Source organism: Bufo bufo, chromosome 9 (assembly GCF_905171765.1).
Source record: "Bufo bufo chromosome 9, aBufBuf1.1, whole genome shotgun sequence".
NCBI lineage: Eukaryota > Metazoa > Chordata > Amphibia > Anura > Bufonidae > Bufo > Bufo bufo.
The window spans coordinates 73,180,273-73,202,253 of NC_053397.1; the positions used below are offsets into that span (position 1 = coordinate 73,180,273).

At 46.7% G+C, this 21,981-nt stretch overlaps 1 protein-coding gene across 2 annotated transcripts in view; it reads left to right on the forward strand.

The window, feature by feature from the left end:
- The first annotated feature begins 5,231 nt into the window (after nucleotides 1-5,231).
- The window catches only part of CDC14A (cell division cycle 14A), a 101,218-nt gene continuing 84,468 nt past the window's right edge, over nucleotides 5,232-21,981 (forward strand). For both annotated transcript variants that reach the window (XM_040408040.1, XM_040408041.1), the window contains exons 1-3: nucleotides 5,232-5,409; nucleotides 8,100-8,190; nucleotides 21,378-21,453. In XM_040408040.1, the coding sequence (XP_040263974.1) occupies nucleotides 5,361-5,409; nucleotides 8,100-8,190; nucleotides 21,378-21,453 (216 nt within the window). In that variant the 5' untranslated portion in view covers nucleotides 5,232-5,360. The remainder of the gene's footprint in view (nucleotides 5,410-8,099; nucleotides 8,191-21,377; nucleotides 21,454-21,981) is intronic.

The following is a 21,981-nucleotide window of genomic DNA, read 5'->3' on the forward strand; positions in this document are numbered from 1 at the left end:
GCCGGCTTGGTGGTGGCCGGACCAGAGTCCTCCAGCCACCACCTTCCGGGGCTCCGTTCTCTATATAGGTGCAGGTCCCAGCTGTGGGACCCACACCTATAAGACAATGGGGGTATATCCTAGCGATATGCCCCGATTGTCTATAACAACACCATAAAAACATTTTTTCTGACACAGCTTTCACTTTAAGTGTTTTTTAAGACCAGCAGGCTTTCTGATTATACTGAATTCTGACAGCTCATAGACACTCATTATGGCTAAACCCTTATGAATCTGATATGAACTGACCTACAATGGGTATTTATGAGCTGCCAGGAGTTCAGAGATAAGGGCTACACATGGAGTCATCCCAGCTGTTCTCTCATGGGATTCAGTATGTAACGGGCAGTCAGTGTGGACACCCTGTGCAAACTAAGGCCTTTTCATATCTCCATTAGGAGATCCGGCATGTTGTTCTGGCACAAAGTAGCCTGCCACATCTTGCAGGATCTGGCATTGCCAGATTCTCTACTTCGTCACCATTGCATGCAATGTTTTTTTGTCCGGACAACAGCCAGCATTTGCACCAGACCAGGCAGCTGGCTCTCCTTAACGAATAAGTGATGTAGCCTAACCATTTTGGCTTTGGGATGTTTCTAAATGCATTATCCTGGCAGTCCCCTGGTTTTCATTCTTTGTAGGGCATCTGTCAGCAGAGAAGCCGCACAAAGGTTTCTTCTCACTCCGTGACCGCAGTAAGGAAGAATTTGAATGGTGTGGCATGTACTTGGCTGTCAGTCCCACATACACTATGAATGGAGCGACATCAAGCATGCTTGACCTCCATGCTATTCATGTTCCCCTTACTGTGATTGCAGACTTTGGAGTTACACTGGCGAGCAAAAGGGTAACAATGTTTTGAAGTTTTGACTTTCAGGCTCTATATCTCACCATCCACTACAGCTTCGAACATGAGACTACCATCCCTTTATAGACCATCTCTTGGCTATCTCATAAATAAATTGGACTTTCAGCTATTTAGCATATGATTAGTTCTGCAGATTCTTGTCATGTAACTGCATTGTTACTGTTTTGCTCCTGGTGGTGGAACAACCTTTTTCTTCTTATATACCACAAATTACAACCTGCTCTCACATTCCCTAATCGCTTAGTGTGTTATTAGGTTGAATCCCAAGTGAAAGGTCACTAGTTCAAATCCAGGAGCAGCCATGAAGAAGATTTCCCAAGAAAAGAGAAACCGCATCATCCAGCTCATCGATAGCGGTATCTCGGCCAAGAAAACAGTTGACAGTTGGAAGAATACAAATTAAAGTCCGTCCATCCTTTCTAAAGCCAAGACGTGGACGTCCAGGCAAAATAAAGTCGTCAACAAGTCGGCTCATCACAAAGTCTATCAGTTCTGGCACGACAGTGGAGGTGGGTCATATGAGATCAGACGTCCATGCAAGCAACGCGCGAAGCACATTACACAAGTTCTGGAATGGTGGCCCAAAATAGGTGAAGAAGCCTAGACTTCAATATTGTCATAAGAAGCGTCGGCTCGAGTTTGCACAAAAGTGTGGACAGTTCAAGACTGGAAACGGGAGATTTGGAGCAATGAGATGAAAGACAATAGACTGGCAATTGATGGGTGCAAATGGGTCTGGAAGAAAAAAGGGAAAAAGGGGCTAACGGATCGAGAAACTGAAGGAACTGTCAAGTTCGGTGGAGGAAGCCTGATGACATGAGGTTGTTTCACAGCCAAAGCCGTTGGATACTTGACCAGGATTGATGGTGATCTTAATGCTGAGCTATATGTGAGTCTCCTACAAGACTAGTTATTTCGTACACTCGAGTACTATGGGTATGAAAAGGTGTTCCAGCAGAACAACCACCTGAAGCATATGTCGAGATTGGTGAAGAAATGTTTCAATGACAGCGAAGTAGAGGTGCTGGCTTGGCCCCTACAGTCCCCAGACCTCAACCCAATCGAACACTTGTGGGTAGAGTTGAAGACAACTTTGCAACCCTTGGAAATGAGCAGTGATGGAAAATGAATCCAGCCAGCAAAGGAAGCAACATGGATAATCACAATACATTAGTAAGAGCCTTGTAACTTCCTCTACATGATAAATGCCTCTTGCTGAAGTGAGACAACCCCTTTAAGGCTACTTTCACACTAGCGGCAGGACGGATCCGACAGGCTGTTCACCCTGTCGGACCCGTCCTGCCGCTATTTTGCCGTGCCACCGCTCCGTCCCCATTGACTATAATGCAGACGGGGGCGGAGCTCCGGCGCAGCACAGCAAGAGGTCGCCGGACTAAAAAGTCAGACATGCAGGACTTTTAGTCCGGCGGCCTTTCGCCATGCACTGCCGTGCTGCGCCGGAGCTCCGACCCCATCCCCATTATAATGGGGACGGAGCGGCAGTCCGGCGGCACAGCGAAAAAGCGGCAGGACGGATCCGACAGGGTGAACAGCCTGTCGGATCCGTCCTACCGCTAGTGTGAAAGTACCCTAAAGCCCAATGATGCCATACAGTTGCAAGATAAAGTATGTGAACCCTTTAGAATGATATGAATTTCTGCACAAATTGGTCATAAAATGTGATCTGATCTTCATCTAAGTCACAACAATAGACAATCACAGTCTGCTTAAACTAATAACACACAAAGAATTAAATGTTACCATGTTTTTATTGAACACACCATGTGAACATTCACAGTGCAGGTGGAAAAAGTATGTGAACCCCTAGACTAATGACATCTCCAAGAGCTAATTGGAGTGAGGTGTCAGCCAACTGGAGTCCAATCAATGAGATGAGATTGGAGGTGTTGGTTACAGCTGCCCTGCCCTATAAAAAACACACACCAGTTCTGGGTTTGCTTTTCACAAGAAGCATTGCCTGATGTGAATGATGCCTCGCACAAAAGAGCTCTCAGAAGACCTACGATTAAGAATTGTTGACTTGCATAAAGCTGAAAAGGGTTATAAAAGTATCTCCAAAAGCCTTGCTGTTCATCAGTCCACGGTAAGACAAATTGTCTATAAATGGAGAAAGTTCAGCACTGCTGCTACTCTCCCTAGGAGTGGCCGTCCTGTAAAGATGACTGCAAGAGCACAGCGCAGACTGCTCAATGAGGTGAAGAAGAATCCTAGAGTGTCAGCTAAAGACTTACAAAAGACTCTGGCATATGCTAACATCCCTGTTAGTGAATCTACGATACGTAAAACACTAACCAAGAATGGATTTCATGGGAGGATACCACAGAGGAAGCCACTGCTGTCCAAAAAAAAAAACATTGCTGCACGTTTACAGTTTGCACAAGAGCACCTGGATGTTCCACAGCAGTACTGGCAAAATATTCTGTGGACAGATGGAACCAAAGTTGAGTTGTTTGGAAGAAACACACAACACTATGTGTGGAGAAAAATAGGCACAGCACACCAACATCAAAACCTCATCCCAACTGTGAAGTATGGTGGTGGGGGCATCATGGTTTGGGGCTGCTTTGCTACGTCAGGGCCTGGACGGATTGCTATCATCAAAGGAAAAATGAATTCCCAAGTTTATCAAGACATTTTGCAGGAGAACTTAAGGCCATCTGTCCACCAGCTGAAGTTCAACAGAAGATGGGTGCTGCAACAGGACAACGACCCAAAGCATAGAAGTAAATTAACAACAGAATGGCTTAAACAGAAGAAATACGCCTTCTGGAGTGGCCCAGAGTCCTGACCTCAACCCGATTGAGATGCTGTGGCATGACCTCAAGACAGCGATTCACACCAGACATCCCAAGAATATTGCTGAACTGAAACTGTTCTGTAAGAGGAATGGTCAAGAATTACTCCTGACCGTTGTGCTTGTCTGATCTGCAACTACAGGAAACGTTTGGTTAAAGTTATTGCTGCCAAAGGAGGTTCAACCAGTTATTAAATCCAAGGGTTCACATACTTTTCCCACCTGCACTGTGAATGTTTACATGGTTTGTTCAATAAAAACATGGTAACATTTAATTCTTTGTGTGTTATTAGTTTAAGCAGACTGTGATTGTCTATTGTTGTGACTTAGATGAAGATCAGATCACATTTTATGACCAATTTGTGCAGAAATCCATATCATTCCAAAGGGTTCACATACTTTTTATTGCAACTGTATGTTCATCAGTCTTGTATATTTAGTGGTCACCAGTAGAAGGCCGTCATATTTCTTCCCGAGCCGAGACACCCACTGATCTGAACACAAGAGGAATAGTAGGATCTTTATGTAGCCTTTCAGGCCATATATGTAGTGGGTGCCAGGGGCAGTGAATTAGAGGGCACCATGCCCATCATTTATAAATTGCCATACAGCACTGGCATTCCTCCGAACTTTCGCAAAGAGGGACAATATGTGCGGCGCGCATCACGGAAGTTTTTTTCATACTCCGGCCAGAGCATAATTAATGACCCCGTCAGAACTGCAGCAGCCGGGGGTCCGATAGGTGAGTACAAGTTCCTTTTATTTTTTTTACAGCATGTGGAGCCCCCGGGACAATTTTTTTTCTTGCACTTCAATATCCCTTTAAATATTAGCACATAAATCATCAGATTATAGATATTTTACGGTCCACAATGCACAAAATAATGAAGTGATGGTCTAATATACAGGCAGAAGCCATACAGATAATTTAGTAAGGAGCAATTTAGTAAATGTATTAATGCACATTTATTCATTAATTTCCCGGGTCAAAAAGAGGGACAGGGGTCAAAAAGAGGGACACTTGGGAGGCATGCACTGGTGGGTGGCAGGTGGACGGGTTGGGGCCCACAGAGGGGCTTAGGCCCCATGTTATTGGCCACTGACTGCAGCACCACCTGAACTGTCCACAAGGGGCGCTGTGAATGTCAGCCCTGCAGTGTAGGGCACACACTGGTGATACAGTACCCAATTGAATGCCACCTTTTTGTCCAGTACAACTTTATGACACTTCTTGTACCAGTTTATTATTATTCTACCACGTGACACAGTGGACAAAAAGAACCGCAGTCCACTGTGTGAGCAGGAGGGGCCACCGGATTGCGTTTCTACTACACACTAGCGGGAGTAAAGCCACGGCTTCGCCTCCTCCTGTCAGCAGTGCTCAGACACGACAAGGGTTAAGCTCCTTCCTCCACCCTGATTGGCCGGGAGACACAAAGCCTTAGTAACGGAGGCCGGCCGTGGATTGGCTGGCGGTTACCAAGACGTGCGACTTTAAGAGAGCGGACACAGAGCGCTGGGGCTGGGGGAGAGGCTGACACCACTGGGGCAAGACGGGGAGAGTAATGTGAGAGGGGACCGGGACAAGAGGATTACCGGCGGGGGCGATGCCAGAGCAAGCGGCGCTCTCCCTGTGATATGGGGATGGAGAACCAGGAGCTGATCAGCGCAGCGGAGATTATCAAGGGTAAGACACCATGCACACTACACCGCGGCCATGCGTCTTCTTCACAATGACTGTACCTACAGATTCCCAGATCTATGGCGCACATACACCTGTGGATATCTGAAGCTGATACTTCTCCATAGGAGGTGACTGTCCCAGATGCAGCCTCCTAGAAGTTATCAGAACTTAGAAAGGTCTCTGCTCCTCGGGTTCTTTCTGATCATTATTGCTGGAAATAAGAAGGATCTTCTGTAAGTCTATAGCGCTGACATATTCTGCACATCAGTAGGGTGGAGGACCCTGCCCCCAAGAGCTGACAGTCTATGGACAGGGATTTGTCCTGGGCCGGTGCTTCACCCCATATCATTTCACAAGTTAGGATTAGTGTGTTTTTTTTTTTATTGGGGACCCCTTTATTTCATGCCATAGATTATTGTATTAAATCTGGTGCGATCTCTCCCTGTCTGAGATGAAGTGATATCGGAGACTATTTTGGGTGTATATATAACTAGAAGCTTGTATTTTGGGTGTATATATATATATATATATATATATATATATATATATATATTAGTGCAGAGTCTTCTTTCAGACTTCCAGAACCTGATTTCGGGACTAGTGTTGAGCGAACTTGTGTTTTAAGTTCTGCGTCCAAGGTTCGGGTTATTGAAGGATCCCGTTATGGATTCTGCTACCACGGACCATAACGGGATTCTTCGAGAACCCCAACCTGAACTTTGGACGCCGCTGATCACTATTCGGGAGCATTGTTCCTCGGCCCGCTTCCTAGGTTGTGTGTCTTTGTGGTGATACGTTCTCTGTCCCCATAGTAACCACACACTCCAGTGTTTCACAAGAGCAGCCTCGCCGGCGCTCACCCCGGTCACACTAGATAGCAGTACACAGACAGACTGAGGCCATAGGGGGAATAGTAGTGAGGACGCCCATACTCATGAAGATTTCAGGGCTCGCAGAGGACACGTCCCCTCTCCTCACATCTGTAGTAAGGCTGTGTCCTGCCGGAGCTCACCGTATGCGGCATAGCCAAATAATGCTGTGCTCCGCTGGATTCCCATTGACAAGAGTGGGATCCACCGGGGATCCGTTCCCGTTCCAGAAGAAATGCCAGCTTTCGGACAATAAGTCACGCATGCAGGACTTTTTGTCTGGCTAAAAGCTGCCATTTGTGCCAGAAAGTGACCACCGGATCCCTTGGTAGTCGGAGAGCGGATGTTCCTCTGCTGGAGTTCAGAGCCTAACTACTTGCATTCCCCATGTAATAGTTCTGGAGCACCTACTTTTAGGACTCTTTGTAGTTCCATTCCTTTAGTATTCCTGCTGGAAGTTATGGATGAATGACTGGCAGTTTGCAGTGAAGGTCCAGATGGGTGTAACTAGTTGGGGGTGCATGTTTACAACTTTACTGTAGACTTTAGGAAATTCATTAATAAACTTCTGGTAGGAATAATAGAGGAATGGCACAACACAGGTATATAAGAAATGATCATCCACAATTATCAGCTGACAGGTCCTCTTTAAAGGGGTTATCTGAGACAAAAAAAAGCCCCCATTTGCCCAGGCCCCTCACACTGAATCTACTAACCTGGCTCTCCGCGCCGCTCCTGGTCCCCGCACCGCCGCAGCTGCTTCTCCCTGCGTGTGGATGAAAACATCCAGTGCCGAGGAGGGGGGTTACAGGTGGTGACGGGGACGAGTCTCCCTAGTGTCACCCGCGATACTAGGGAGGCTCGTCCCGTCCCCACCTGCCATTGGCTTCTCCCCCCAACACTGGATGTTTTCATTCGTGCACAGGGAGAAGCAGCTGCGGCGGTGCGGGGACCAGGAGCGGCGCGGGGAGCCAGGTAAGTAGATTCAATGTGAGGGACCCGTGCATATGGGGGACATTTTTTAGTCTCGGATAACCTCTTAAAGCATCAAAGTGTGGAAAATGGGACAAAGATGTCATGAAATGTGGAGGCTTGACACAAGCACCTACCGGTAAGTCTAGCGCCACACCTGAGATAATTGCCCGTCTCTCCCGATCCTCCCATACACATGCATGCTTGGCTTAGCCGAGCATGCATCTGTAGTGAATGGGGAGAAAGCTGCTGCCAGACACATCCAGCAAGAGGATCATGCAGTTGAAATCCTACGTGCCAGGTCCTTATCTCCTCCAGTGTCAGCGGTCAGGTAGAGTCCGGGGGCCCCCATAAGATGGTCAGTCAGCTGAGAGATCTAATGGATCCCCCCATATACAGTATTTATCAGATACCCAAGAAAGTATCCATCGTGAAGGAACGGGTTCACAATCTAGTTTATAACACATAAGAGTTCAGTGAAGGGGTTTTTTAAATGCAGTAAATCGTCTTTGAGATGACCACCCGAAATTGCATTGACTTGTGGTCTTCTAGGAAGGGGTGGGGGGTGGGGGGGGTCTTCTCAAAGAAAATGGCCAATCTGCATAAAATATGGTAGATTTGATAATGTGCCGTGGGAAATCTGGTCTGGATTGGGGTGGTCTTCTGAAATAGGTGAAATGGTTCCATTGTGCCATTCACAGTCTGATATTGTCGAGCCGGTCATCAGTATGTTAGTAATGGTTGATCAGGGACGTGTCCTTTCTGCAGCAGTGACCACGGCCTTGTCTGGTGACACTACTATGGGACGGGGAACTAAGCCAGCACTGAGCCATGTTCCATTCTTCTTTCCAGATCGCTTGTACTTTGCAACCTTGAGGAACAAACCAAAAAGTACCATAAACACGCACTACTTCTGTACTGACGAGGAGCTGGTGTATGAGAAGTAAGTACGGCTCCTTTCTATGTCCTCTTTCCAATCACATCAGGTGCTGGATGTGTTGGGGTAACTTCACCTACTGCTAAAATGAACATATAACGTAGGCCAGGGATCAGCAACCGCCGGCACTCCAGCTGTTCCAAAACTGCAACTCCCAGAATCCTCCTTTCAGTTGAAGAAGTGTACATGCTGGGAGTTGTAGTTTCACAGCAGCTGGAGTGGCAAACGTTGCTGATCCCTGATATTGACCCTAATTTTTACAGGAGTGGATGGATGGAGCCTGCACTGCCGGAGAGGCATGTCAAGGAGCATAACTGAAATGCCTCCTCCGGCAGTCCGTGCGGGGAGGCTGAAAACCACAGCTGCCGTACAGTTCAGCCATTATTTACGCCAGTTTTTATGAATGAACCTGTGCTGACGGCCTTTCCCACACCCTGCCCCCTTTCAAAAACTGGCGAAGGTGGCCTATATATGCCAGTTGCAACTAAAAAAAAGTTGTAATGGCATTTATAAGGGGTTTTGTAACTTTCTAATGCCAAAAAAGCATAGGGGGAATGATAAATTTCCTCTATAGTCATCACGGTTAGTGTTAAAAGGGTTTTTCAGAGGAGGATGGGGGGGGGGCTGTTTTAAAAACGGGCAGAGCGGGTTAAAAATAGGCATTACTCAACCTCACCGATTCTCCGCTTCTGCCATTGCGACGCTGCTCTTCTCTTCTTGGTCCTGGTCCAACACACAGGAAATGGTTTAGTTAGGAGGAAAATATTGGTGACAACTTCCTGGTCCTGGTCCAACACACAGGAAATGATTGGAGATGCCCCAGTGACCACAGTGGTGACCAGCGATTGGCTGAGCGGGCATTTCCAGCTACTTCCTGTAGAGTGGAGAGCAGCAGGGACCGGAGAAGCACCTGGACAGCAGTGGCTGGGAATCGGTTAAGGGAGTTATCCATATCTGATTGGTGGGGGGTTCTGCCACCCGTAACCATCACCAGTTAGCTGTTTGAAGAGGCTGTGGCTCTCCAGAGAACTCTGTGGCCTCGCCCCCAGCATACTAAGCACAGCGCCATTTATTATATAGTGGCTGTGCTTGGTATTACAGCCCAAGCTCATTCACTTGAATGGCACTGAGTCCTCGTGACCGATGAGCATGACATTACTGGTCTAGGAAGAGGCCGCAGCGCCCACCGGAGGGCCGCAGCCTTTTCTAACAGCTGATTGGCTTGGTGCCGGGAGTCCAATCCGCACTGATCAGATATTAATGACTTTCATAAACCCCTTTAAAGTCTTATTCCCGTTACTCTTTACTACATTTCTTAGAGTATAATGGGGTTTTAAGTTTAAGGAGTTTGCATCTTTAAACACAGTTTATATAAAAAAGTGCTGTACTGTTTTGCAAGTACATTGTACTAATTACAAGTTACAGTCTGGATCTTGTAAGAGCTGCATTCACCATTGTGCAGGCTTCAGAGCTGAGACCTCCCTGCATTCCCTGCTGTCTCCACCAAGTTTTGGTAGTTTGCATTTCGGAAAGGGCCATTTTCACTTCCGGCAGTATAAACCAGCTCTCTCCGCAATATAGGAGCTCGGCTAAGCTGTTGGAAGAGTGTGTGTGTGTTGACAAGCTTGTTGACTGTTTCCAATGACAACCGTCTGAATTCAGCTCTGGTCTGAAATAAAGGTTGTAACTCCAGGGCTATTACAAGAGAAGCTTGTAGATTATAGATTGCTATCTATAAAGGGTAAAAGGCTACCGTGAAGACTGGCCCCATCCGAGGACAATGAAGCTAATTCTTGTGCGGATCCTTGGCAGTGCAAACTGCGAACCACGGCACGTCGGTGGTAGAGAGCCTCGGAAAATACAGGTCGGATTGTTATCTGCCCTGTAAACATAACCTTGTACTTCTCCCCTCTTTTGTTTGGCTCAAAAAGCTGCTCCAACGAAATCTGCATCAAAATGTCATGTGTGATTTGAGCCTAACACTTTGTCTAGTTCGACAGAGAAGACCGATTGTAGGGGAACCCCACCTTTTATATTCAGTGTGCTTTGTGATAAAATCTAAAGGATTGCAGTTCTTTGTATGGCTGGAGGTGACGAGAAGGAGACTCGGCAGTGGAAACTGCGTAAAGACTTGGATCTAGCGCTTCAGAGGCAGCGTGACAGTCTCTGCTCTAGTGAAGAAGTGGTCACACAGCGCTGACCTACTTCTCCGAAAAGGGGCCTCACCATTGTTCATTCAGGAGGGTCTGGCTGTACCTTCATTGTTCACCCCACCCCCGAAATTAGAAGCGGAGAACATTACTCTAGTAAATAGCGGACAAAGAAAAGGAAACCATAGGAGCAGATAAAGTGTTTGGGGCATAATAATACGTAGTCGTCAAAAGTCTCGTAATTGGGAACTGTAGAAATGGCACGCTGCCATGTATAGTTAGGATATACAAGGATTAAAGGGATTATCCCATGGTTAAAGGGGTGTTCCCACATAAAAATATTCTACAGTTTCCAAACCAGCCCCTGGATCTGAATACTTTTGTAATTGCATGTCATTAAAAATTTAGCATACCCACTGAGTCATTCAATAAAATGTATCTGTATATCGCCACCTGCTGTTTGTTTTTTCTTATATTTTCTTTGTCCTGCTCACTGAGAAGGCCGCACATGCTCAGTTTTATCATTCAGCTGCCTCCTGAGCTGTGATGGGGAGAGAACTCCAGCAGAAAGGACACGCCCCCCATGAGCTGCAGCAGAAAGGACACATGCCCCCCATGAGCTGCAGCAGAAAGGACACGTACCCCCATAAGCTGCAGCAGAAAGAACACGTACCCCCCATGAGCTGCAGCAGAAAGAACACGTACCCCCCATGAGCTGCAGCAGAAAGAACACGTACCCCCCATGAGCTGCAGCAGAAAGAACACGTACCCCCCATGAGCTGCAGCAGAAAGAACACGTACCCCCCATGAGCTGCAGCAGAAAGGACACGTACCCCCATGAGCTGCAGCAGAAAGAACACATGCCCCCCATGAGCTGCAGCAGAAAGGACACGTACCCCCATGAGCTGCAGCAGAAAGGACACGTACCCCCATGAGCTGCAGCAGAAAGGACACGTACCCCCATGAGCTGCAGCAGAAAGGATCCCCCCCCGACCTTTCAGCTTGATATAAATCTAGCAGAGCAATGAATGGGGAGATCTCTGGATCCATGTGAGGTACGGGGCTGGTTCTAGCTTTATTAGAAAGACATTGTAGAATATGAAATCTGATTTTAATTTTTTACATTAATCATGGGATAATCCCTTAAGGCCTACTGCACACGAATGTTTTTTCTTTTCCGTTTGCGTTACGTATATGGAACCATTCATATTAATGGGTCCGCAAAAAAAATATTGAATGTACTCCGTATGAATTCCGTTTCCCTATTTCTGTTTTTCCGTTCAAAGATAGAACATGTCCTATTATTGCCCACAAATCACGTTCCGTGGCTCCATTTAAGCCAATGAGGCTGTAAAAAAAACTGGAATGGATACGGAATGCATCCGTATGTCTTCCGTATCCGTTCCGTTTTTGCGGATCCATCTATTTAAATTTTTATCCGCAGCCCAATTTTACTATGTTGTTACTGTATACTGTATATGTCATGTTTCCGTTTGCGATCCGCAAAAACGGAAACCGAACGGAAGCTAAACGGAAACACTACTGAAACAAAAAACTGAAAAACTGATCCATTTAAAACGGACCCCAAAACACTGAAAAAGCCATACGGTCGTGTGCAAGAGGCCTTAATGTAAAAAATTAAAATCAGGCATCATATAGTACATGACAAAGCTAGAACTAGTCCTGTACCTCACATGGATCCAGAGATCTCCCCATTCATTGCTTCAACTGATTTGCTGAATTTATTTCAAGCTAGGAACCCAGGGGGTATGCCCTTTCTGCTGCAGTTTTCTCACTGCCACAGCTCAGGGGGGGGGGTGTACCATTTCTGCTGCAGCTCTCTCACTATCACAGCTCAGGTAGTGTGACCTTTCTGCTGCTGCTCTGTCTCTATCACGAATCAGGGGGGTGTTTCCTTTCTGCTGCAGCTATGTCCCTATCACAGCTCAGGGGCGTGTCCTTTCTGTCACAGTCTCTAGCAGTAGATAGAGCTGGTGGCAGTTGAAGGATGGAACTGACCATGTGCGGCCACCTTAGCAATGTTACTGAGGTGTTATGGAAAAATGAGGAAAGGAACAAACAGCAGGTGGTGCTATACATATAGCTCACTGGTCACACTACATTTTTAGTTACATGCAATTACAAAAGTTTTCAGATCTACACGTAGGCACTTGTATGAAAATAGAATCGTTTTAGTGAGAAAACCTATTAATGTTTGTGGTCCTTACATGTGACAGATGAAGGTCAGTTGATAAGTTTATGTATGCGGATACTGATCCCTCTCCCTCTTTAAACAAGGTTAGAGTATGAGGCGGACATGGACTGATGAGGGTCCCTGTGCAGTACCTGTATAAGAGCCCTTTGCTCTCCAATAGCTCATCATAGAGCATCCCTGTATGTATTTCTTACAATTTGCCAGTATTTAGGAGCCATGACATTCAGTGTCTCAAGTCCTTGCCTGTTTTGCCTGTCAGTGGGTGAAGTCTAGCACCTCTGATATGTCCCATACACTGCACACACAGAGAGGAGAGGAGATCCTGCTCCCCTGTCTCTCTGTAGCACACTCTCAGAAGTAGCAGCATAAAGGACACTAGACAGCAGTAATGAGCAATGTAGCAGTCAATCCAGCACTGGGGTGGGATAGAAAACTTACTAGATGCTGAAGCAGCATCTGTGTGTGTGTTTCTCTGTCTCTCTCCAAAAGCTCCTTCTCCTCCCTTCTCTGTGGGCTGCAGTTGTAACCAGATCTCTCAGGGAGTTGCTAATCCATCTTCACTGATGATGGATTTTACCACTGAGGTGACCGTGTGTGATCAGTGCAGAAGGCAGGCGGACTAGGAATGTAGTCTGATAAGTGGAGACAGAGGCATTTTTCTGTAGTTTCACCTGTTCTAATTGAACCTCTTTAAAAGGGTTTTCCGAGACTTTTATACTTATGGCTCATCCTCTGGACAGGTCATCAGTATCTGGTCGGTGGGGGTCCGACATCCGGGACCCCACTGATCAGCTGTTTGAGAAGGCATCGGTGCTCACAGTAGCGCCACGGCCTTCTCTCTGCTCACCAAGCACAGCGCCGTCCTTTTGATACTGGTTGTGCTTGGTATCACTTTAGTGGGGCTGAGCTGTGCGTAAGCCATGTGACCAATGAAGGTGACATCACATGGCCTAGCCCTAGGCAAAGCTGAGAGAAGGCTGCAGCACTACTGTGAGGGCTGATGGCGGGGGCAGTTAAGACATCTCGGAAAGCCCCTTTAAAGGGGTTAACCAACCCTGAACAACCTCCTCACAATGGCCGAACCTGCCATACTGACGATACTGACCTTGACGGATGTTTTTATCTGCACGCGAGATGCAAAGACGGCCGTGGAGCGATCCGGAAGGAAACCGGCTTTGGGGACCAGGTAAGTATTGTCAGTATGGTGGTTCCGGGCATTGTGTGTGTGTGTGGGGGGGTTGTTCAGGGTTGGATAACCCCTTTAAGGTGCATTGAGCCCTCCGTCCCGTTGCACATCTGGTATGTCCATCTCTTTTTAGAGTGTATTACATTTTATTATATGTTTAGCATTGATTCCACTCGGGAACACTTTTATATTAAACAGTTTACACCCACACTTTAAAAGCAGTGGTGTGAAGGAATCCGAAACCGTATAATTAAGTTGTCTTTTATTGTCTGGCGTCAAGGGGATGAGTTGTGGCTGACTGATTACAATTTCATTTTTTTTTGCTGTTATTTTTTGAGCATGAGCTGATTTATGTGTTTACTGGTATTCTGAAATAACTCACATATGAAACTGAAAAAATATCACATACCGCCAGCTTACTGCCCCAGCGTAGTGCTACCCGAGCCCCAAGAACCAGTCATAAATGGTGTGACCAGGGATCTAAAGATTTAGGCCTCTTTCACACGGGCGTCCCGGATTTGCTCCGGATGCGTCGCGTGTGCATTGCAGGAAACCCGCGCAATATCAGTCAGTTTTGACTGCAATTGCATTGTTCAGTTTTTATTGCGCGGGTGCAATGCGTTTTGCAGGCGCGTGATAAAAAACTGAATGTGGTACCCGGACCCGAACCCAGACTTCTTCATTCACTGAAGTTCGGGTTTGGCCCCTTTCACAGGGGCGAGAATTACATGTGGGTGCAATGCGTGAGGTGAACGCATTGCACCCGCACTGAATCCGGACCCGTTGACGTCAGTGGGGCTTTTCAGATGAGCGGTGATTTTCACGCATCACTTGTGCGTTGCGTGAAAATTGCAGCATGTTGTATATTCAGTGTTTTCCGCGCAATGGAGGCCCCATAGAAATGAATGGGTCTGCGTAAAAAATGCATAGCATCCACAAGCAAGTGCGGATGCGGTGCGATTTTCACGCATGGCTGCTAGGAGAGGATAGGGATGAGCAACCCCATTACAGTCTAATCACTGTATTTTCCCTTATAACATGGTTATAAGGGGAAATAATACATTCTTAATACAGAATGCTTAGTAAATTAGGGATGGAGGGGTTAAAAAAATTTAAATAATTAACTCACCTCATCCTCTTGTTCGCGCAGCCGGTATCGTCTTCTTCTTTCTTCCTCTTTCTTCTTCTTTCTTCTTCTTTCTTCTTTCAGGAAAATAATAGCATTCTTAATACAGAATGCTTAGTATAATGTCAATTGAGGGTTAAAAATAATAAAAACATAACTCCCCTCATCCTCTTGTTCACGCAGCAGGCATCTTATTTTTTCTTCCTCTTTCAGGACCTGCAAAAGGACCTTTGATGACGTAATCGCGCTCACCACGTGGTGAGTGCGGTGACGTCAGCGCAGGTCCTGCTGAATGAAGATAGAAGATCCTTCTATCTTCATTCAGCAGGACCTGCGCTGACGTCACCGCACTCACTACGTGGTGAGCGCGATTACGTCATCAAAGGTCCTTTTGCAGGTCCTGAAAGAGAGAGAAAAAATAAGATGCCTGCTGCGTGAACAAGAGGATGAGGGGAGTTATGAGGGAAAATAATAAAATGAATAGAACACCTAACCCAAACCCGAACTTCAGTGAAAAAGTCCGGGTTCGGGTCTGGGTCCACATTCAGTTTTTTCTCACGCGCATGCAAAACGCATTGGACTCGCGTGGAAAAAAAACTGAACATCGGAATGCAATAGCAGACAAAACTGACTGAAATTGCGTACCTACTCGCACGAGTTTCCCGCAATGCACCCTGAACGCATCTGGCCCTCACCCATGACGCCCATGTGAAGGGGGCCTTAGGGTACTTTCACACTTGTGTTAAAGTTTTCCGGTATTCAGTTCCGTCACAGGAGATCAATACCGGAAAAAAACTGATCAGTTTTATCCTAATGCATTCTGAATGGAGAGGAATCAGTTCAGTCCATCTTACGTTTATTGGAAGGAGAAAATACCGCAGCATGCTGCAGTTTTCTTTCCGGCCAACAATACTGAACACTTGCCGGAATGCCATTAATTTACATTGAAGGGTATTAGTGCCAGATCTGGCATTATGTGCCGGCAAAATTGATCCGGCTTTCCGGTCTGCGCAGACCTTTAAAAATGCAATTTTTTTTATATCGGATCCATTTTTCTGGATGACACTGGAGAGACAGATCCGGTATTGCAATGCATTTGTGAGACGGATCCGGATCCGTCTCACAAATGCATCCGTTTGCGTCCGGATTGCCAGCCGGAATCCTCTGCCGCAAGTGTGTAAGTACCCTTGGGCTACTCTCACACTTGCGGTAGCAGGGTCGGGCAGGCTGCTCCGGCGGGGGAACAACCTGCCGAATCCGTGGTAACGCTAGCCCACCGTGCTGCCGGAAGTCCGCTCCGGCCTCATTCACTATAACCAGTGACTTGGGGGGGTGGGGGGGACGTCACCGATGTGGCCAGTCATTGGATGCAGCGGCCATATGACCCGAGTCAAACAGGATGTTGAGACCGGAGCAAAGTGGTGGCGGGGAACCAAAGGAGTCGGAGACCTGGGAGCAGGTAAGTATGCTTTTCTCTGGGGGTGTGGGGTTTGGCACAAAGGCCTCTAAACCCCCCCCCTTTAAAGGGCCATACACATTAGACAGAAGTAGGTTAATAGTTGAACAGCCATTGATGGAGCGACCGTCCGGTGTGCGTGCAGCCATACACATATAGTTCACGTTGGCTGCACATACCACAACCACGACGACTTGTTTCCAGACAATCATGGTGGTTATCATTAATTTCCATCTGATGAATGTTAGTTATGGGTGAAATCATCGATTTTCGTACACTTTGCGGTCTAATGAAGGGATACACAACCTTTCATTGTCCGAACGCCGCATTGTCAGAGTGAACCATTACCAATACCACCGAGCGTATTACCATCCAAACGTGTATGCCATGAATGCCTGGTAGTTGCCACCTCCCAGACTCCCACCTATTGGGGAACGTGTCCCCTTCTCCTGAGTTTGCCCATCACATGCTTTCCTCTCCACTGTAGTTTATATGAGGATTTCTCTATTTCCATAAACCTCTTCGCCCCGTTCTGGAGTGCCACACAGGGGGGGGATCAGAAGATGCCCATTCTGCCATTTTATGTGGGTCCCAGAGATGGCCACACAGGGCACCATTAGTACTTACCTGTTCCCGATTCCACATTATATGTCACTCGCCTCTCTGATGATTGCGGGCGCACAGAATGGCATTGCAATCCTGGGTGCACCCCTGGTCTAATGTGTATGGGCTCCTATAGACACTTCATGGTAAATCCAATCTACTATATACTGAGGACCCATCCTCTGGATAAGTGGGGGTCTGACACCTGGGACCCCGCCGATCAGCTGTTAGAGAAGGCCAGCGGCCACCGCCGTACATTGTATAGCGGCCGTGCTTGGTATCACAGCTCAGCCCTATTCACTGCTGCTCCTAGGCCAAGTGACTGATTAATGTGATGTCACGTGTCCTAGGCAAAGCTGTCAGAAGGCCGCGGCACTACTGAGAGCGCCGGTGCGGGTGTTTCTTTTGTTGATCTGAGGCTCCATTCCCAAGTTATGATCCTTTTTCCTAATATGCAGATCAGGCCTTTGGTGCAATGAGGGCGTCAACTTTGCTCTCGTTGCCTCCAAGCTCCACTCCTTTCTGTGGCCAGCCCCTCCCTGGCTGCATTACCCCTGCCTGGCCTGTCAATCAAAGCACAGACTGGCCACAGAAATGAGAGGAGCTTGGGTGCACTAAGAGCAACTGTGACACCCTCATTGCACCAAGGGTCTAAATTGCATATAAAAAAAATATATCATAACTCCGGAACAGGGCCTCGGATCAACAAAAGAAAACCAAAGCTTTAATCAGGTGAACCCCAGCCATGTGTCTATCCAAACAGCCCGATAGGGAGGTCGCTTTAATGTCTCTACCATAAACGAGGGGAAGTTCTTGTTAAGATGCTCATAAACCATTAAGTGCTGTTGCTATATAGCTCAGCTTCCAGGGCCAGAGTTTAGGGACCGTATATTGTGCCAGTTTAAAAGGGCAAATTGGGGGAGCATTGTGGAGTCAGCTGCAAATCACATTGCTGAGAACAATTCCAGTAATGTGCTCATACTGTCCTCTTTAGCTGGATGCCAGGCACAGCCTCCATACTGCAAGGAGCGGCCTAGTGGAGCACAGATTTAATCTAGTTTAATGCTTCATGGGCATCTTTCAGTTGCCTCTATAACTAGCTGCTTGTAGTGATAAATGGGGGCTGATGGTGAACCCTTTGTATGTGCCGACATTGTGTACATGTGTCACCGTACGGTATATCTTCGTGTCATTGTGTACATGTGTCACCGTGCGGTATATCTTCATGTCATTGTGTACATGTGTCACCGTGCGGTATATCTTCGTGTCATTGTGTACATGTGTCACCGTACGGTATATCTTCATGTCATTGTGTACATGTGTCACCGTGCGGTATATCTTCGTGTCATTGTGTACATGTGTCACCGTACGGTATATCTTCATGTCATTGTGTACATGTGTCACCGTGCGGTATATCTTCGTGTCATTGTGTACATGTGTCACCGTGCGGTATATCTTCATGTCCTCGTGTACATGTGTCACCGTACGGTATATCTTCATGTCATTGTGTACATGTGTCACCGTACGGTATATCTTCATGTCCTCGTGTACATGTGTCACCGTACGGTATATCTTCATGTCATTGTGTACATGTGTCACCGTGCGGTATATCTTCATGTCATTGTGTACATGTGTCACCGTGCGGTATATCTTCATGTCATTGTGTACATGTGTCACCGTGCGGTATATCTTCATGTCATTGTGTACATGTGTCACCGTGCGGTATATCTTCATGTCATTGTGTACATGTGTCACCGTGCAGTATATCTTCATGTCATTGTGTACATGTGTCACCGTGCGGTATATCTTCATGTCATTGTGTACATGTGTCACCGTGCAGTATATCTTCATGTCATTGTGTACATGTGTCACCGTGCGGTATATCTTCGTGTCATTGTGTACATGTGTCACCGTGCGGTATATCTTCATGTCCTCGTGTACATGTGTCACCGTACGGTATATCTTCATGTCATTGTGTACATGTGTCACCGTGCGGTATATCTTCATGTCCTCGTGTACATGTGTCACCGTACGGTATATCTTCATGTCATTGTGTACATGTGTCACCGTGCGGTATATCTTCATGTCATTGTGTACATGTGTCACCGTGCGGTATATCTTCATGTCATTGTGTACATGTGTCACCGTGCGGTATATCTTCATGTCCTTGTGTACATGTGTCACCGTGCGGTATATCTTCATGTCATTGTGTACATGTGTCACCGTGCGGTATATCTTCATGTCCTTGTGTACATGTGTCACCGTGCGGTATATCTTCATGTCATTGTGTACATGTGTCACCGTGCGGTATATCTTCATGTCATTGTGTACATGTGTCACCGTGCGGTATATCTTCATGTCATTGTGTACATGTGTCACCGTGCGGTATATCTTCGTGTCATTGTGTACATGTGTCACCGTGCGGTATATCTTCATGTCATTGTGTACATGTGTCACCGTACGGTATATCTTCGTGTCATTGTGTACATGTGTCACCGTACGGTATATCTTCGTGTCATTGTGTACATGTGTCACCGTGCGGTATATCTTCACGTCCTTGTGATGCATCCTGAATAGTACAACTGAGCCCACCGGTCTGGTTCCCATCAGTTCATAGATTGACGTTTGCTCCTGTGTGTGGGGAATGTGACAAGTGAGTGTAATGGGCCCGGGGAATACATTGCTAGGCAGTATGTGCCGTAACCAAAGGGAGCTGACAAAACCACACCGTAGGTCCGGCGCCCTCCCCACCTTGTCAGATTTCCTCTCTTCCACTTCCTCTGATTAGACATCCCTCCCTTCCTTATCTGTGTCTGATCTCCTCCTATGGACCTTGCAGTACATGAGAATGTAGCAGCGTATTATTTATATCAATATTATCATTCTAATAATAATGTATCATTATATTGTTTTCTTATAAATTTTACAGAATTATGACGTTGATACATTTTCTCTTCTAGCGATTGCCACTAATGTAATAGAACCCTTTATGGCGGCATACCAATCCTCTTTTGTCAGCAGCGGTTCTCCCCATGTACGCAGGGGATGTGCCGCCAACATACACGACCGGCAGCTCTTCCCGGCCCACCATACACACGCATGCTTGTTTTCCCAATAGGAAGCCACTTCCAGACACCTCTGGTGTTGAAGTCCAGCAGCCTGATCCTTCACCCTGGACGTCTGCTGTCAGTAGGCCCCCATACACATTAGAGGGTCAGTCTAAGGAGGACCTGCAATCTCTCCTTTGACACGTGTGATTTAGTAACTACTTTCATCCCCCATGTAATAACAATTCTGCAGCATCTATTCTTATGATTCTATGATGGGCCATTCCTTTATTATTCCTTCTAAAAGTTATGAATTGCTAGAAGTTTGCATTGATGGTCCAGATGGGTGTTACCAGTTGGTGGTGTGTTCCTGCACAGTCTGACACTATCAAATCACTGCTGCCAATGTCAGACTGTGCAGAGACCTCTACCCCCCCCCCCCCAACTGGTGACATCCATCTGGACCTTCATTACAGATAGCTAGTAATTCATTCATAACTTATAACAGGAATAATAAAGGGACGGCACAACATAGAGTTGTAAGAATCGTTGCTCCAGAATTATTACATAGGGAATGCAAGTCGTTACTAAAGCTGACATGTCAGGAGACGTTGGTTTGTTTCACACACACATAGGCCCAGATTTACTAGTCCTGTAGCTGGGGTAAGCTTGGATCGGTTGTCTAGATCTGCACCGATTTATCACAGGGGCCCAGGCTGGATGATCAATTTGGTGTAGAGATAAACAATTTTGTCTTTACACCACCTATTGGTTGGCTTCATTTGAGACAGGATAATACACCAGAATTATGGCGCAATTTTGGCGCTAAATGCTGCATATTAGGACAGTCCCCTTCCAGTGAAGCCACACCCCTTTTAAGTGAAGCCACGCCCTCATGTCGGGAGAGGTGCAGATCATTTCTCTAAACCTTGATTGGCTCAGTGTACGCCACAATCCAGGTATAGGCGCTGGTCCTAACACCCCTTTAGCTGGCGGCAGATGCGGCGTATCCACCGCCTGTCTAAATCTACGCCAACTCCCTCGCTGGCATAGATTTTGGATAATTTCCTACCCCTGAAACATGGGCACAAAATGATAGATGAGCCGGGTCGCCGGCCCACCCTTTTTCCTGCCCATGCCACATCCCCTTTTTTAGACCCGGCGTGAGTGGTGGAAAAGGGGAATAAGTTGGAGATTGCGCCGCAATCTGCGACAGATATACGCCAAAAAGGGCGTATATCTGTTTGTAAATGACTGCCGTTTTTTTCCGACCCAAAGCCAGAAGTGGATTCAAATGGATGGGAAATCTAAAAGAAGGCCTATATAGTCCTGCATCAGACCCCTTTATCGTCACCGGCCTCGCGGGCTCTCCACCTCGCTTTAGTCTGAACACTGTTTTATCTCTTTCAGCTTCTATGCAGATTTTGGGCCTTTGAACCTTGCGTTGCTCTACAGATACTGCTGCAAACTCAACAAGAAACTCAAGGTGAGCGAATATGCAATGGCTTCTTGGATTTTTCCTTTCCTTTCCAAGTTGATCAGAGGGTTCGCTGAAGCTATTCTGTAGTCCCAATAATGCCTTTAAAGGGGAGGAGCTGATGTAAGGCTACGTTCACACTAGCGTATTTACTGGATCCGGCTGCATCCGTTACTGATAATACAACCACCTGCATCCGTTATGAACGGATCCGGTTGTATTATCTTTAACATAGCCAAGACGGATCCGTCATGAACTCCATTGAAAGTCAATGGGGGACGGATCCGTTTTCTATTGTCAGATTGTGTCATAGAAAACGGATCCGTCCCCATTGACTTGCATTGGGTCATGCCGGATCCATCTTGCTCCGCATCCCAGGACGGAAAGAAAACTACAACATGAAATAGAAAATTGGGTAGGGGGTCACTCAGTATCAGGCAGACATATGCTCAAGTTATATCCAAAATAAAACCTTTATGATAGATAAAAACATATCACCTACAAATCATACACATGTCATATTACACCGAAACTTAA